This window comes from Micropterus dolomieu, linkage group LG01 (genome assembly GCF_021292245.1).
Source record: "Micropterus dolomieu isolate WLL.071019.BEF.003 ecotype Adirondacks linkage group LG01, ASM2129224v1, whole genome shotgun sequence".
Lineage (NCBI taxonomy): Eukaryota > Metazoa > Chordata > Actinopteri > Centrarchiformes > Centrarchidae > Micropterus > Micropterus dolomieu.
Window position 1 is genome coordinate 46,362,839 of NC_060150.1, and position 18,667 is coordinate 46,381,505.

Sequence of the window (18,667 nt, forward strand, 5' to 3'; positions counted from 1 at the left end):
ACGAAGCTTTAAGTGAGTTTCAGCTAATGTGAAAGTGTCTTGAACCTGCATTCTCTCTAACATCCAGCAGGGGGCGACTCCACTGGTTGCAGAAAGAAGTGTGATTGTATAGAAGTCTATGAGAAAAGGAGGCTACTTCTCAGCTGATTTATTACCTCAGTAAACACTCACGCTAATGAGTTTATGTTCTCAGTCGATAGTTTCGAGTCTTCTGCAACACAGCATGATGTTCATTCAGTAAATTATGGTCCCATTTAGAAGAAAATAGACCACAAAGCAGGCGACACTTTAAGGCGGGGCTACCTTGTGATTAACAAGTCGGGAATATTGAATTTTCAGTTTATGAAAGTTACTTGTAACATTTTAGTCGCCTAAAAATGTCTCTAGCATTTGGTTGTACTAAAAGTAACTCTAAGGATTCAGCTATTAATTTTTAGCTCCACCCTCTCACTTCATGTTCCAAAAAGTCCACAAATTAATGGATGACATCACGGTGGATAGGTCCACTTCTTTTTTTCAGTCTCAGGTTTACCCGGACAGTCCACAACTTCACTGTTTTGGTTCATTCTCACCCCTCTGTGTCATTTTCAGAGTAAAAGCTCTAAACACACACTGTACAGGACCTGCTCAGCAGCAAACAGGGGCCACACGCAGTTACAACTAGCTTACTACTAGTCTGTAGAACCCCATGATGAAGAACATGCATTTCTTAAACAAACACAATCACAAAGATCCCCCGAGAGTTCATTTAAAAACGTTTACCGGCACATAATGTTTTGTGAGATGCCAGAAACATGCAGCTCTAAATCAGTCTCTGCACATTATAGACACTGTAATGTGTTGCTTCTTTTTTTTTTGTCTCGCCCACAGTGTGCGTGGCCAGGTTTCAGTGCTGTGACATTGACACGACATCAGGCCTCGGTGAGATCTGGTGGAAAACGAGGAAGACCTGTTTCCAGATCGTAGAGCACAGCTGGTTCGAGTCCTTCATCATCTTCATGATCCTCCTCAGCTCCGGAGCGCTGGTCAGACACTTTTCTTTACATTTATTCATTTAGCTGACGCTTTTATCCAAAGGGACTTACAATTACTAAACATGTCAGAGGTCGCACGCCTCTGGAGCAACGAGGGGTTAAGTGTCTTGCTCAGGGACACAATGGTGTCTAACAGTGGATTTGAACCTGGGTCTCCCACACCAAAGGCATGTGTCTTATCCACTCCACCCTACTGTACTTTAGTTTACTTTATTAAAGGCACTTAAAGTTTGTTTAATTAGCTTGAAGTAACTCGAGTTTGCTTTACTTTACTTTAGTTTACTCAATTTACTGTACTTTACTTAACTTTACGCAACTATACCTTAGACAATTTACTGTACATTGCTGTACTTTTAGTTGATTTTGTTTATTCATTGGTTTACACTTAACTGTGGTTAACTTTATTCACTTTACTCAACTTTACTGTTGTTTACTGCAGTTTAGTTTACCTTAGTTTACTTGCTTTACTTGACGATAGGTTATGTTATACTTTTTTACATTACTTAACTTAATGTAATTTAATTTACTCTCTGATCATTTATTATATATCTTTCTAGATTACGGTGTAAGCAGAATGGCACCATCCTTTGACTTTCTAGTTTATCAGCATAGTTTACTTTATTGTAGTTTACTGGACTGGATTGTAGATTACTTTGTTTACTTTACACTTCACCTTTACTTTACTTAATTCACTTTACCAAACTTTACCGTAGTTTACTTTACTTTGGTGTTATTTACTTTACTTAACTTAATGCACTTTATGGTCATGTAGTTTGCTATAGTTTACTTTTATTCTACAACAACATTTATTATCCTTCTAGAGGACGGTGTGAGCTGAATGACATCATCCTTTTTCTATGATTGTATTGGCTAGTTGTTTGACTGAAACAACAGTAACAATAACTTAAAGAACAAACTTTATTTCAGTTTCAATACCCTGAAGATAATCACACATTTGATAGCTCTTTAGGGATCAATTAAATCAGAATATCCACTGAGATCAGATCTCAAAACACCTTCTCTGCTGCCCCCGTCAGGCCTTTGAGGACATCTACATCGAGCAGAGGAAGGTGGTCAAGGTGATACTGGAATACGCAGACAAGATCTTCACCTACATCTTCATCCTAGAGATGCTGCTCAAGTGGCTCGCCTACGGCTTCAAGAAGTACTTCACCAACTACTGGTGCTGGCTCGACTTCCTCATCGTTGATGTAAGTCGAATGGGATGCATCGGTTTATTAGTTAGTCGGAAAGTTTATTTTTAGTTTTAGCTTCTTTTTGACCACATTCATAAAGTTAGCAGAGATGATGACAATGATAATAGAGAACGTTGATGATGGTGACAGAAAGCCAACGATGTTTATATTAATACTGACGTCATAATGACCGTAATCGTTATTTTATACCTGTTAACATTGATGTTGATGCCAGTAATGACAAATCTGACAATTTTCAAAATGTCTTCAATATCTTTTTGTTGACGCAAAAAGTGATTAGAGCTCACAATTATAATGGCTCAGGTGACATAACAGCGCTGATGGTGATGAGAAAGTGAACATACAAAAACAGTAATTCAGTCAGCCAACTCGTGTGCTCTAGATTATTATTATATATAATTAGTAGAAAATGTACAGCGTTGATGTTTGAGCTGGTGGCAGTGCAGATGATGATGATGCTAAAGTTGACATCACTGATGATATTGAGGACACACAGAGAGTTTAATAATGTTGATGAGTTACAGAAACACACTGATTCCTGAAATGGATAAATATTGATTATTTTCACACAATAGACTATAATGAAAGACAATATAATAAAAGACTTACCAGGCATTGACAGAAAAAGAGATACGGAGAAAATATTGCTAGTTATCATTCATTATTTACATTGTAAGATGGCTTAAATATCTTTATTACATTTTCTTTTTTTCTTTTATTCAGTCCTTTCCTCACTTTGCTTAAACAGAATATCATTTTTTAAATCTTCCTTGATAATTTATCTATAATTAACCTGTTTTTCCAGATTTCTTGATTTCAAGAATAGAGAAACGAGAGAGAGCTATGTTATAATTGTCACATTGTTTGTTTGTTTAATTTACTTTTAACATATATTTATACTATTACTTTGGCAATGTGAACATTATTCTTTTGTGCCAATAAAGCCATTTTTAGAATGGAAATTGAAAATTGAAATGAGAAAAGGCAGGAAGAGAGAGTGATCATGCAGAGAGGCTGAAAGAAAGATGGAGTAATGGAATATGAATCAGCGAAAGAGAGACGTCATGTGTCATTTCAACAGTATATTTCACCAGATTATGCAATTACTGTTTTCTGTGCGCACACTTGACTTGACCATGCTGACTGCACGGAGCAGAGGCAGTGACCGGAAGAGGAGAGGCAGGAGAAGTGTGAGAGAGGGGGGGAATGAATGAAAATGATGAACAGATGAAAGAGATGTGGGAAGTAAGGAGGAATATATAGAGAGAAATAAAATTGTTTTTGTTAACGTTACAGTATCATGTCAAACTAAGAGAGATGTATCACTCTCAGGTGGTTTGTGTTACAGTAGTTGTTTTGTTGCTGTGAACCTTCCCTGAAATAATGGACTCCATGAATAAAAGGAGCGAGAGACTTAGAGAGACAAAGAGAGGAGCAGAGAGAGAGAGAGAGAGAGAGAGCGTGCACACAGCCTCAGGTCAAACGATCAGCAGTGGCTTTTTAACCTCACACACAGACACACATAGATGTGTATATTTCGACACACACTTTCACTCTGCTGGGCAGGATTTTGCTGGGCTAGAGTGACACACGCACACACAAACAGTTTAGATACACACCATACATACAGTATGCATGCATTGCGTTGGGATGTGACACATCCTCTCTTGTTTTCTGGGCGTTTTCCGCCGGGCCGTCTTCACAAATGACACTGTGTGTAGTGATGTTTCTATGTGACTGTAATGGCCTGAAGATAGAGAATAAAGAGAGTGTGTGGAGTCACAGAGATCTAACAATGCACTTTTGAGACACTACACAGAACAGAGGGTTATTAAAAAAGACAGAAAGTTGTGAAAGACTCACATATTGACCTTAAAGCTGCATTAATCCGATTTTAGCCTCTAGGGGGCAGAAAAACACTGAAATAATCTAACAAATATACACTACAAATGAATGTCATATAAGATCCGAAGGGAAATTGTAAGGGCTTAACTCATTTAAGTTTATTAAAGACACTAAATGTCAATATTTATGGCATGCTTAAATACTTCAGTTTAATTTCTGCACGTTAGACTTCCACCCACTCGGTTGATGTTTGTAATAACTGTGTAACCCATAACCTGTAGATCTCAGTGTTGGGTCTGCTGGCTCAGTACATCTCTGTGGACCAGATCACCACCATGCGGGTGCTGAGGACATTCAGGGCCCTCCGTCCTCTCCGTGCCGCGTCCCGCTTCGCTGGTATCAGGGTAAGAACCGGGTGAACTCACCTGGAGCTCCGCCCTCCGACCCACCGGAGACCTGCCGCTCAATCGTGAAAATCAGACGCTCATGTGGGGCTTCGCTGGCTGGCTTTAGAGGGTTTTAGAGATGCTGTGGTTTTTGTTTGACTAGAGGTTTGTGTCATCTTGGCTTTGATCAGAGGTAATATTTCAGACTGTTTACGATACAGCTACAGTATTTACAGTTAATCATCCCTGGTATTACTGAACTTCCCCCCTAACTTCAAGTTATACGTCCAACATGTATCATTTAGCCAACTTAACTGTTGTTTCACATTTTTCCTGTGATAAAGATGTGAATATCTCGTGTCCAGTTCTTGCTCCTCTCACATAATCTCAAATATCGGATTATGTATTTATTTCATGAAAGTTTTTGAGGCTGGGTTGTTGCACACTTAGACCTCATATGTGATTTAACATTCACGTATTTGACTGACTTTTGGATAATCAGGTTGTAGTGCGATCGTTCTGTTTTCTTCCTCACATCCACTTCTGCTAACATTTCCTAAAAAGTACTAACAAGTTCAAAGTATTACAATACAGTCTGTTGTATTACCTCTTTCTAAAAGCTACCATGACTAAGGCCAAACCAGTCGAAAAACATTTATACTGACCTTCACTGGCTCTAAATAATCAACCCGACTGACCCAGTAAAGAATGAATCCTTTCTTTTCCACAGTTTGAATGAAGGAGTGAATTCAGTGATGTTGAACTGAATATTAACACAATGATGTTCTCATCTATAGCTTCACCTGAGGACTGTTTCAGTAACATTTTGTTTAACAGGTCGAAGCTCAGTTCACCATCAAAGACTCATCTAAAGTCATTTTAAAAAGAAGCAGCTGTGTACTTGGGGCTGCAGTTATAATCTGTCACACCAAAACTAACTTTTAATTACTTTCCTCTCCTGCAGGAGTCTTCAGTCATCTGATATTTAAACTACCACGCCTTTGTCTTTCCTCATATCGCCAGTTCTGATCGGCTGGTTTCATCCCTGATGCCGTCGATCAGTCCTCTCCCGCTCTGTCTTCGTCTTTGATTAGATTAGACGTTAACTGTCCCGCTTCTCTCTTCTGTTTCCCTTCCTTTCTGACTTTCCGTCTCTCTTTCCGCCTGTCTCTGAACTTCTATCTCTATCTTTTTCTATCTTTTCCCTCCCCCCTTTCCCTCTCCCTCTCCTCCAGGTCTCATTGGTCAGTTTGGTGGCCAACACGTTGGGTTATTCAGACTTTGCAGCCATCAAATCCCTGCGGACGCTGCGGGCCCTGCGACCCCTCAGAGCCCTCTCCAGATTTGAAGGCATGAGGGTAAGAGTCAGTGTTAATATAACAAACACACTTGGGCACCTGGATTCAATATCTTCTATTCAAGAGGAGCGCTTGGTTTATCACACTTTAAAAACAAGATCAAGATCTAACAGGCATTTTCTTTGGTAGTGTTATATCCAAAGAGAATACTTGTAAGCAAGAAAAGAGAAAACAAACTCTGATGAGGGTTAGTTTACTTGTCACGGCAGGTCATACTCAGCCTGAGAAAACAGTTGTACAAAACATATGAATATGAGTTTTTCTGAAAGAAGCATGATTATCATATTAGCCTACATGCCAACATAGATGGATTGGGCGGTTATAAAAGAATATCTATTGAAAAATGCTAAACACGATGAAGGTTAGTATTAACTTTATTTAACAAGGTCACTAATTGGTCCTTCTTATAAAAGTGCTGACACAAGGACTCTGAATTTCAGCTTTTTGGCTATTACCTTTCATAACTTCTGTGCCTTTTGTGTGGTGAGTCATTCTGTCTGAGGAGGCGGTAAAAAGACTTTGTCTTTATTCTGAGAACTAACTAGAGTTATATCATCAACTGAAGTCTATTGCTACATAATCTAAGAGATAAATAATATAAATCAAGCGCTCCCCTGTAAATATTTTGGTGCCCAGGTGTTTTTATCATAGACTGTATAAAACACAGACGTAATCTCCATCGTCACCCATAGTTTTCTAAAGAAGCTCAAAATGTGCGGCTCCCTGTGGCTCCGGCCGCAGTGCCTGACGCTGGCTAAGAGGTGGAGCTGAGGTGGTTGCTGAACCACCTGGTGGCAAGCCACTTAAGAACTTCCTGTCACTCAAAGCCACGCCCTTAAATATGCCTAACTTTAAGCCGTGATATAATTTAAGCAGGCGTGTTATGTAAAAATTTATCCCTATTTTTTTGTCACGAAGGGGGAAATTAGCTAAAGCGATCAAAACCATTTTTCTGTAAAGATCTTTGGAGATTGGCTCCCTTTCAGAGCCAGCCTCAAGTGGCCATTCGAGGAACTGCAGTTTTTGGCATTTCCACATTGGCTTCGTTTTCCAGCCCCTGAGGTTGCTGCTTAGTTTTTCTAACAGTGGTAGTAACCTCTCACCTATTTCATCCTCCCATCACCGACATTCTGCTCTCTGATTGGTTCATGTCATTACGTCCTGTCAGTGTTTCCATGTGGCTTTGACTTGATTTATTCCTCCTCAGAGATTTTCTCTTTTCAGAAAACAAAAACCTGAATGTTCCATGTTAAACTGTGTGTGTCCATAAACCTTTGTGACCAGGCAAGAAAGATCAAACTCCACTCTCTCTTTCTGTTTCCATCCCACTCATCAGTATTACTGACAGGGGCAAAGAGTCAGTGTCCTGCAGAGACCTTCCTCTGTAGTGTGACTACACAATCACTAAAGCTAAATGATTGATTTAAGTAAACGCAGGTCTCAATTAGACGCCTGGTCTGGTTTTTATAGAAGTTCTTTGGCTGTATAAAACCTCTTAAAGCCCACCAGGTCAACGGGTATCAAACTGTACGATCAGTATTTTGTAATCCAGCTCATTTTCAACGCAGCAAAGAAAGAGTGACCCCTGGGTTTAAGATGAAAGGGGAAATGTACAGACGGAGGTGTGCAGGATGCTGACTCCGGTTCACATGAGGTTTGCGACCTGTGTTGCATGCTGGGAAGTCTGAGCTTTCACTCTCCCATGGTCCTCTCCTCTCGGCTTTGTCCGGCTGAGAAGATTAGCCCTCATGTCAATTTACAAGTGCTGCACACTCAGCATGGGATTCTGGGTAGAAGAGCTGCATTGTGGGTATAATGAGGAGGGCTGGAGTGGCAGGTTGAATTTTCTTTTTCTGTAGAGACATTAGTTGACTAGATTTCTCTATGTAGGAGCACCAACAGCAAGGAGGAAGCTTTTCCCCAAAATACATACCAAATAATAAGAAATGCACATCTCAGCTTGACTAAAAAAATGCTGCTGAGTTTGTTCTGATTTTTCTGACAGTTTTACTAAATGTACTACATTCAGTTTACATGGGATGAAACACCAAGATGGGAAATTTTATATATCAATGCGGTATCAATGCAACAAGAAAACGTTAAACAACTGAAGTGAAATCATTTTGCATTTTAAAGGGAAGTTGTTGAAAACATTTATTTATTCAGCAACTAACTGAAATCCAAAAGGCTGGTTGTTGAGGCACGATTATCCAAAAGAAGTTATATGAGTGTATATAAAATTTCAGATTTGTTTAAAATACACAGAATGTTACACGTGTTTCATTTGCATGCTGATATCGACCTCATTAAGTAGGAATTTCACAATAATTTGAATTGATATGTATGATGACCAAAACTTCCACCTAACCCTAAACATAAAAGTATATAGTCGTAAAATCATATTGTAGTTCCCATCTCTCCCATGTGAGCTGAACGCAGTTACTGGAGTGACGCCCAAATCAGCTGTAGAATAAGCTTCAGTTCTTACAACCAACCGGGTTTAAGGGACTCGGGGTAAATAATAAAACACGATGGCTTACTGGCCAGATTCTCCAGCCTGCATCAACCCTACAATGCTGAAGCTAAAGCTGTGTTTCGCTTCGTGATGTGTGTCGTGCTGATTGCGTGCTGTGATGTAAATGCTGAGGGGATGCATCAAGTTCTGGTTCAACGTTGGTCAGGTTGATCGCTGACTTCTGGAAGTATTTTTTCAAACTGTAAATTCCCATTCCCTAAACATAGAAAAACACTCTTTTAACCACAGTATAGGTTTATGTTATGAAGTTTTCATTAATTAACTTTATTTCTGAGAGGTCATGATTTCTTTTCCAGTTTGGAGGATTGTTCTGAATTAAACAATACAAATCAGAGCTGTTTTAATTTCAAAATACTTCATTGTTGCAGTTGGTAATAAAAGTTATATAAATTTAATATTATAACAGTTTCCAAAAAGTGTATTTTTGTTTTATTTTGTAGAGTTTAAAGCTCTGTGGTAGGATATTACTAATCGAAATGCATCTTGAGAGTCATAGTTGACTTCTCCCCTTCAGTTTTTATGTCCACAGGCACCTTATACTTTTGACAAACCAGAAATTTAAAACCTTTGCTCATCTTTAACACATCCAAGCCTTGAAGTCTCCTAACATTGTGCATGAGGAAAGGAAGGGATTCGTACTTCCAGAACCCGGGACACCTGAAATAACTCTTCCCATTTCACAACTCTATGAAAGTCAGTCATGTGTCCCAATCACTAATAAAACACAGAGAAATTGGTGTTTGTTAAACCTGACTAGCAACAGACTGGAAACTTGATGTTTTCCTAAGATTTAGTATTTGCACATGTAAGAAGTGTTTCAAAGAAGTGTGTGTTTGGTATGTGTGTGACTCCGTGTGTTTCCGTCTGTCCAGGTGGTGGTTAACGCTCTGATCGGGGCGATTCCCTCCATCATGAACGTGCTGCTTGTCTGTCTCATCTTCTGGCTCATCTTCAGCATCATGGGCGTCAACCTGTTCGCCGGGAAGTTCGGCCGCTGCGTCAACCGCACTGGCTATGTCCACGAGGCCTCCGAAATCAACAACAAGTCCCAGTGCGAGTCGCGCAACGACACCTCGCAATACTACTGGACCAAAGTCAAGGTCAACTTTGACAACGTGGGGGCCGGGTACCTGGCTCTGCTGCAAGTGGTGAGAGACTGCGTCGGGGGTTTGGGGGGTATTTACAAAGAGAAGGCGAGTCTGGAGCTCGCCAAGTTTTAAGAGTTAGATAGAAATGTTCAACATAAATCTAAATGCAAGTATTTTAACTTAATATCATGTTTAAATTGTCTTGATTATAGTGCAGCACTCTGCTTTATTTTGTTTTAGTGACCCAGAACAGTTTGATTTGTATTGGAAACAAGTTTAAAGAATGCAATTGCAATGACAGTTTTTTAGGACTCATAGGATTGAATTGAATAGGAAAAAATTACTTAATGGGGATTTTTTGCAGCATTGTATCCTTCCCACTATAGACCGACAGATACTGGATTTTTTTTTTGGTCAAAACAGACAGTATATTTAAACACATTTCTTTTCCATTTCAAACATGATAAAATATATTTCCCGTGCCTCACAATTTCTGGAGCTAAATAGGAAATGGTTCACAAGGCTGCTTGGAGAGAAACAGAAATTGCTCTCAATCTCAAGAATAGATAATATCGCTGCATTCTGCCACAAACATCAAACACATTGGAAATTAAATTTGAGGGGTTCTCACCGGGAAGCCATTTATCCCTTTTTCTGGCTGTTGGTAGTGGTGGTTACTCAAAAAAACCCTAGCTCCAAGCTCTTGAGCTCTGCCTCACAGTCAATTACTGACGTATTCATTTAGAACTGGTTTTACTGCCCGGTTATTAAAAATCCGCACCTTCCAGCCAATCAGAATTGGTATTTCTATTGTTACTTGTTAGCCAACATACAGTATGCTGATATGATATTGCTGTGACAAGTAGCCTATATGATGGCCAATGTATCACATAAAAACTCCTGCACAGGTTCTTCTTTAAACCTCTAATACTTAATTTGATCAAAGGATCATGGACACTTTTTTTAAAGCTGGTGGATGATGAGAACACTATCGGCCATTTTTGTTTGTCAGACAGTAAACAGAGAGGAAGGTTTCGCTGCAGAGTGATTCATGATACATTAGGAGCCTTTTAAGTGGCTTTTAGACAGTTAAAAAAACAACTCCAGTGCTTCATTTGCAGCGTGGGTCGGGGCTTGTCTTGCCCCAGAACTGAAACACGAATATGATCACTTTAACACACTGTCCTCTTGAACTCTTAAACACACTCCTCCATGTTTAAAAAAATAAAAAATAATGCATGCAAACCCCTGAGATCTGGAGAGAGTGACACGACGAGGTGATGTGACGGAGTATAAGGTGAGGAGGATGTAGATTTCCCCACAGACACTACTGCTGTTGGTCGCACACGCTCTCCATCTCTGAAACTTTTTTATTTCTTCATCCCCCTACCATGTCATATAAAGATCCCCGGGGTCGACCCCACCCCCTTCAGATATCAGTGCAGCCGGACAAACCGAAGCTGCATTGCAGAACAATGCTGTAGGTGAAGGTGAAGGACATTGTGTTAATCTGTCACCGCAGCATCTGTATGAAGCTTTCACAGAAAACAAAGAGCTGAAGTAAAGAAATGGGGGACAAAATGGCGTGAAAAAGCCTCTCCTGCCCATCAAACAAATTAAAACAGAGTGTCTCCTCCACGAACTGTAGGTGGTTTGACTTTTCTGCTTCTTCCCCCTCCCTCGCTGCCTTGATCTCGTCTCTTCTTTCGTTCAGTCCATTTGATGTCTTAGCCTTAATTTTCCTCCCACACCTGTTCTTCATCACACTCACTTTTGACTTTTCCACTTCTCCGCTCGCCCTCCCTTTCTCTCTCCATTTGTCGTGTTTGCTTTAATTTCTTTTCACTGCCTACTCTCTCTCTCTTTGTCCATCAAAATTTAACAATTACTTACATTAAAATCACTTACAGTAAGATAAGAACCTCAATTAACAGTAGATAAACAATGATAAATAATCCAGTTTAGAGGTATTGGTGGGCCATTTTTAGGGATTTTTCTAGTTTATTAAAGCATAATTTAATAACATATGAAAAGAAATTCCCAGAAAAAAATGCATTTATTTATGTATTTACTTTAGTTGTAGTTGCAATTTGAAAATATGGGCTTCCATAGATGTGAATGTATTATGTAACTCATGTGTACAGTTCATCAGTGTGTAATAATTTGTATTGTATACAATGGCTGAGGTATTTATACAATGAATGTTAATGAGGTTGTTGTTTAGATATAAATCAATAAATTATAACTAATCAATAAAAAGCAGCCATCTACACTACAGGTACTGCACGCAACTTGACACAATGTCACTGTTGCAAAAAAAAAAAAATGAAGGTAGGAAATATCAACACTTACCTTTAAATTATTTACAACAAACTGTAATGTAGTTATAAGCAAATATAGGGACATTTTAAGTGGTATTAATGTACCATGCTAACCAGCTAGCCCCGGCCCGTCCCTTGTTATGTAATACCACTTTGTACCTCCAGGGGCGATAGATAGTTTTTGAGTTACAGGTGAGCAAAACAAAATTAAAAGATAATAAATTATTTTCTCAACCAATACATACTTTTCTCACATATATAATTATTATCTTACATTCCAACATGTAGAAGGACGACTAAATTCCACTTGAGTGTTTTCATCTTTAATTTAACACATATTATTGGCATTAAAGATAAAATATGCTGAAAGAAGAAATAGCACATTCTTCTTTTTCTTCTTTTTATACATTAACATCTTGATGCATTGGCAATAAAACACACTTAGTTCAAAAGTTACACAGGCTCACTTTAAATAACATCACATTAGCGTACATTTGAACATTTATTTTTCAACCTCCTCCTTCTCTCACCTTTTCTCTTCATCCATCCCTCCCCTCATCCATCTTTTTCTTTTCAAAGGCTGTATGAGCTCATGACCTCTGTATTGTTCCTGTTTGAACAAACTGTGAAGGACTGTGCCGACTACATTAAACATACATTACACGTCCTAGTTTATGTCTGATTCTGACAGAAAAATCTTCTAATTATTATTAAATTATGAAGTGAAACTCAAATAAAATAAAGGGATTTAGTGTCTTCCTCAAAAGTTATATTCTATAAGTATGATGAAGGCTTTGAAACAGAATTTTAAAGACTTTTAATATCATTCATCAAGATACAATTTAGAAGAAAATATTGAACAGTAAAATGAAGATATAAAATGAGAAAAAAATTGCATTCAAACTATTTTGTCAAAACTTCTCAGGCGGTGGGATTTTGACTTTATCACTTTTTATACTTTCTGTCTTTCGTTCCTTCTATCAGTTTTTTTCATTTGCGGACTGAGTCTTTGCTATAATTTTTCTATTTAGTTTCTGCATTTCCAAACTTCCCTTGTGCTTTTCGTCTGTTGTTTTTCACTGTCTCTATTTCATTCCTCCCACATTGTCTCTCCATCATCTGTTATTAAACACAACATGAACACAGCCAATTAGAGCCAAGGCAACTCCACTCTTTCCATCTCTCAATCATTTTGCTTTCATTCCTTACAAGGCCTTCATTTTCCTCCTCCCTCCTTACTCTGTTTCTTTTTCTTTCTCTAGTCAGCTCTCTATTTTCTTTCTCGCTCTCTGTCGCCCACAACGGGAGTCCTGAGAGCCTCCAATCAATCAGCGTCTGAGAGGCTTTTATTTTTAGAGCGACTCCAGCCAAGTGGGAGGGAAATGGAGAGATGGAGGGAGGGAGAGTGAGGGAGGGAGGGAGGGAGAAAATTTAAGTTCAAATGGAAAGAAAGAAACAGCAGTGAAGGAAGAGAGATGGAGGAAAGAGATAAGTAAGAGGGAGAGAGAGGGATTTAAGTGAAAGTGAAGACAGACAGATGTTGGGTGGATGGAGGAAATGTGACAAGGTGGAAATGGAGAAAAGATAGGTGAGATACAAGGAGAGAGAGGATGAAAAGGATGGAGATATAACATATAATATATATAAAGATGTATGTATGTATTTATATATATATATATATATATATATATATATATATATAAAGAGAGATAGGATGACACAGAAGAAGAAAGTAAAGGAGAGATGGCTGAGAGGAAGAAGGGGTAAAGAGAAGTGGGAGTTGGAGAAGGAGGAAAGTAAGAATAGTGTAAAAAAGGGATGGAGAAAAAATGGAAAGAAAAACCGCAGTCTTACGGATTTCTTAATGGAAAGAGAGAGAAGGCCGCGGAGATCTTGAGAGTTGTTGAGAGTACGGTTTCCCTGGAAACGAGTCACTCAGCATCTCGCCGTGTATGCGTCGCAATGGTTGGCGGGGGCAACCCTTCCATTAGCATCTGGAAATAGCTCCACGCTGCAAAAATGATGCAGGGCGAGAATTTACTGAGCTCAGTTTAAAGGATCTGTGGACATCTGCAACTCTGAATTGTCCTGTTTGTTCTGATGGTTCATTTTTTTTATTACATTCCTTAAAGGTTCAGTGTGTGATATTAGGATCTATTGACACAAATGCAATATTATATTTATGACTATATTTTCAGTGGTGTGTAAAGACCTTACATAATGAACCATTATGTTTTTATTACCTTAGAACATTTTTTATCTGCATACACCACTGGTCCTCTTACATGAACATCGCTGTGTTTCGCCGCCATGTTTCTACAGTATCCCAAACAGACAAACTGCTCTTCAGAGCGCGTTTCATCCCTACGTTGAATACTTATGAAAAACAAGCAGAAGTAGTAGTAATATGGTTTATTAGAAGTAAGAAAAGAAGAGAAATTTGGACAAATGGGGGACTACACATGTGGTGTCAGAATATTCAGAATGTTTTTTCTCTCCTTATATGTGTACATGGGACATAAAGAAGTATACAGAACAGTACACATATATATAAGAAGACACGAATAATAAAAACATTGCCTGGGGAAGTCTATATTATATCAAAAATATTACAAGAAGACTATATGTTGACAGTTTTTACAGCCTTTTTGTTGTTGGATTTAGAAATTAAAATTCTCTGATAATGCTAATCTAACACATCTTTGTAGTAGCGTCCATGTTGATTCTACATTCAGACTTAGAAGCACAAGACCTCACACTGAAATCAGAAGAACGACTTCACAACTGGGGAAATGGGACCCTCCGAGGAGCACGTGAATTCACAGTGAGCCGTTGGTTGCAATTTGCAACTGTCTCCACTGGATGCCACTAAAACGTACCCAATGAACCTTTAAAGTCAATATTTTGGTCAAAAATGTTGTGAAGAATCATCTCAATTTACTAAAATCATGGAATTGCTTGTTTTTCTTGACTCTAAAGCCGAAAACTATTCAGTTTATTATTTTAATATACAACAAAGAAGCAAATCCTCACAACTGAGAAGCTAGAACCAGATAAAATTTGGTGCTTATCCTTTAAAATTGACTTAGACAATTCATTAATTACCATAAACTTGTTAATCATTTTTCTGTTGACCTTGTTGATTAATCAGCCACTTTCTTCAGCTCCTGTTGAACATATATGCAAACTGTTTGCGAAAGGCAGCAACCCTCTTCATCAACAGATGGTTCAGTGTGGCAGCAGACTGATGACTGAGACACCGCCACCCGTAAACGTCTTCACATCCGTTAAAAATCTCTGGCTACTAAGCGCGCTGTCTTTTACAACATGCCCCGTCTCGCTCACATCCGACAGGCCCTTATAATAATAACAGGTGGTAACTCCTGGCGACGAGATGATTTCAGGTCTGAGTGACGGACGGCAAGCGCCCACTCATCCAAATTATGCTGTTACCTCACATCTGCATCTTTTTTTCCTCTCCTACCTTTCTGCCACCTGTTCTTTCTCCTCTCTTCACCTTTTTTTAATCTCAATCATCTGCTCCCTCCCTGCTGAGGAAGGAAGTCCATGAAAGGACGTGTTGATCTTTCATTGAGAAAAAACAGCGGTGGTGTTTTCATGGCGCTCGGACTCTTTCTCTCTCTGCTAATTTTCTGCCAAAATGGGAAAGCTGCTTTAAGATACCTTTTGTTCAGATATTCACTTAAGTGCAGGAAATATGCAGGGTGTCGTCTTTGTGACGGGGTGCAGAGAAACTCAGAACACACTTGACACACAAAGAAACAGAAAAACAGGAGCTCACAGTCTCTCTCGCTTTTCATTAGAAGAACAGCCAGGATTGAAGAAAAGTTATTATAATTACATTTTCTTATTTCATCCTGTTCCCATGAATCATCTTGTGCTTTTCAGATTGATTTTGCAACTACTCCAACAGTTAATGGTAATATTGTAATTATCTGATGTTTTTTTGTCTCCAAGGCAACTTTCAAAGGCTGGATGGACATCATGTATGCAGCTGTGGATTCACGAGCTGTAAGTTTGAATTTGGATGTTTCTCTGGGTCAGATTACACCACCGGATGAGATTAAAAGTAAAAAAGGTGAAAAGAGATGAGCTCAGATAAAAACACAGATTAAACAGGATGAACCAACACGAGTTTCCAGTTTCAACAGAAAGGTAAAATTAGACCTCAAATAAAAAGATGCTGTCAGATTACAAAGGTTCAATAACATGAAATTCAGTTATTACGAAATTTAAAGGAAAATTGTAGATTCAGTAAAAAATAAAAAGGTAAAATGAGTCAGATTAATGTTTAAGAGATATGGAAAATTAAAATAATGAGATGAGAATAGCTCGTGATCAGAGATAATATGCAAAAGATGAGAAGCAGTTAGACATTGTATTAGATCTAGAGTAATACATTAAAAAAATGAGGAAGAAATGAGAAACACTAAAAGAGATTATGTGAGAGGCTGAAGGAGACATGAGCACAATGAATGATCAATGGGTATGAAGTGGAAAAAGAGGCGTATTTCTTTTTTAATGTGATCTGTGTATGTGTGTGTGTGTTCCTGTCAGGTTGAGGAGCAGCCTATCAAGGAGATCAATCTGTACATGTATCTGTACTTTGTCATCTTCATCATCTTCGGCTCCTTCTTCACCCTCAATCTCTTCATCGGTGTTATCATCGATAACTTCAACCAGCAGAAAAGGAAGATAAGTACCACAGCAGAAACGACGTTCACGTATCTAAAACACGTAAATAAATAGACATAACAATGTGTTGCCATCTTATTTCCACAGCAAGTAAAAGACTATGTTTATAGATTTACAAAATGCCGAGTGTATTAAGAGCAGGACAATTTGAGAGGTCGTGAGCAACATGTTGTTGTGTCCTGCTCGGTGAAAATAACAGAGTTGTTGTTGTTGTGTTTGTTTACTTAGGAGGACAGGATATCTTCATGACAGAGGAGCAGAAGAAATACTACAATGCTATGAAGAAACTGGGCTCCAAGAAACCTCAGAAGCCCATCCCCAGACCTCTGGTACCAACACACCGCACACTTCAAAATATAAACATTTATTCTGTTTTAATCCACAGTGATGGAAACATCCATGTTTGTATGTGTTCAAATCAAGTAAATCGATCTGTAGAGCGCATTTAAAAAACATGGTCAGTGGTTTAAATTTGCAATTAAATAATTGGTAGAAAAAATAAATTATTAAATAGTAACTGCTGACATGGTGAAAATGCAGTTGTAGTCCTACGTCTTCCTCTCTTTGTCTCTCGATGTCAAATTCAAATACAGTAAATTCTCAAATAAAAGACAGCATTCCAATAATAGCCAAGAGCCAAATTATGGCTTGTTGTTGACACAGACAAGTAAAGATTACGTGGATGACCTGGTAAAATCAGCGTAATTTTTCCATTATAGTTAAGCTCTGTCAATAAAACACAACACTTCCTGCAGTTATTTCACATTTCTACAAGTCTAAAAGGTTCGAGCTGGAAGGCTTTTAATGTGAAACATCTGTGCAGGAACCATCGCTGCCAACTTACAAAAGATTTAAATAAAAGGCAAAGTTGAAGAAATAGTGAATAAAAACCTTTTCTGTTAGAGAAATGAAGATGACTTTGGCACGACTGTTGTGGTACCTAATGGAATTACTTCTGTAGAAGTGTATAGTGTAGTGTAACAACGAGTAAATATACGCAAGTTGTTGTATTTGCAATGGAAAAATAATGAATTAATTCATTTAAAACAGGGAGGTGTCTTTTAAAAATATGGTCACATATAAAACAGGGAAGATTGGGGGAAAAAATATTAGGAATTAGGAATAAAGGTCTTAGTATAATATTGTACAAATACCAGGATATCAGTTAATAAAGGCCACTTTTTGAGAGTTTATGGTACGTTTTTATTTGCATTAATGGGTAATATTGCCATTGTTGCAAAAGAAAGTGTGAAATAAATGTTCAATCATTAATCAGTAACAGACCGCATCCTCTCTTTCCCTCCCCAGAACCCGCTGCAGGGCTTCTTCTTCGACCTGGTGGCAAAGCAGGCGTTCGACATCATCATCATGGTGATGATCCTCTTCAACATGATCACCATGATGGTGGAGACGGACGAGCAGTCGCCCCAGATGGAGTACATCCTTAACAAAATCAACCTGGCCTTCATCATCGTCTTCACCTTCGAGTGCCTCATCAAGATCATGGCGCTGCGATGCTACTTCTTCACAGTCGGCTGGAACATCTTCGACTTCGTGGTCGTCATTCTCTCCATCGTTGGTGAGTTCAATATAATAGATATTTTCACAAACCAAGAAAACTTTATTATCCAGCGGGTGATTTCAAAGGTTTCAAAAAGTTGATTTCACAACCACAAAAGGACATATAGTGTTGTGTAAAGAGTAAAGCTAAATTACTAAAATGACTGAACTGGTTTAACATGACCGTATTTTACAAACGATAATGAGATACATCATGACGTATGTGTAAGGTACACATACACAATACCTGCACTGTTCAAAATTAACATTAATAAGTATTTTTACTTTAAACTATGTGTGTCTATTTTAAATTAGAACAATATTCTGTTGATATGTGTTTATTAATGACGGGCATAATTAGAGTCACCTATAGCAAATGAAGATTGTGCATAGTGTCCTCAACTATAATCATCCAATGACGAGCATCTGTTTCATCACCACTCGTCTATTAAAACAAGCCTGTTTTTTGCTTCATGACGACGGCTATTGTTAGACAAACTATCCATGTTCCAGAAAAACGAAACTAGGATCTAAAAGAGGCTAAAATATTTTGTAGAACTGAGCTGGATGTTGAAAATTTCACATTACTCAGAATAGATTATTCAG

General features: G+C 38.4%; 1 protein-coding gene across 1 annotated transcript in view; it reads left to right on the forward strand.

Moving 5' to 3' along the window:
* LOC123967520 (sodium channel protein type 4 subunit alpha-like) overlaps positions 1 to 18,667 on the forward strand; it is a 185,517-nt gene that overhangs the window by 158,295 nt on the left and 8,555 nt on the right. The window contains exons 24-31 of the mRNA XM_046043645.1: positions 871 to 1,025; positions 2,072 to 2,245; positions 5,718 to 5,840; positions 9,249 to 9,524; positions 15,764 to 15,817; positions 16,364 to 16,501; positions 16,726 to 16,830; positions 17,810 to 18,080. Coding sequence (XP_045899601.1) covers positions 871 to 1,025; positions 2,072 to 2,245; positions 5,718 to 5,840; positions 9,249 to 9,524; positions 15,764 to 15,817; positions 16,364 to 16,501; positions 16,726 to 16,830; positions 17,810 to 18,080 — 1,296 coding nt within the window. The remainder of the gene's footprint in view (positions 1 to 870; positions 1,026 to 2,071; positions 2,246 to 5,717; positions 5,841 to 9,248; positions 9,525 to 15,763; positions 15,818 to 16,363; positions 16,502 to 16,725; positions 16,831 to 17,809; positions 18,081 to 18,667) is intronic.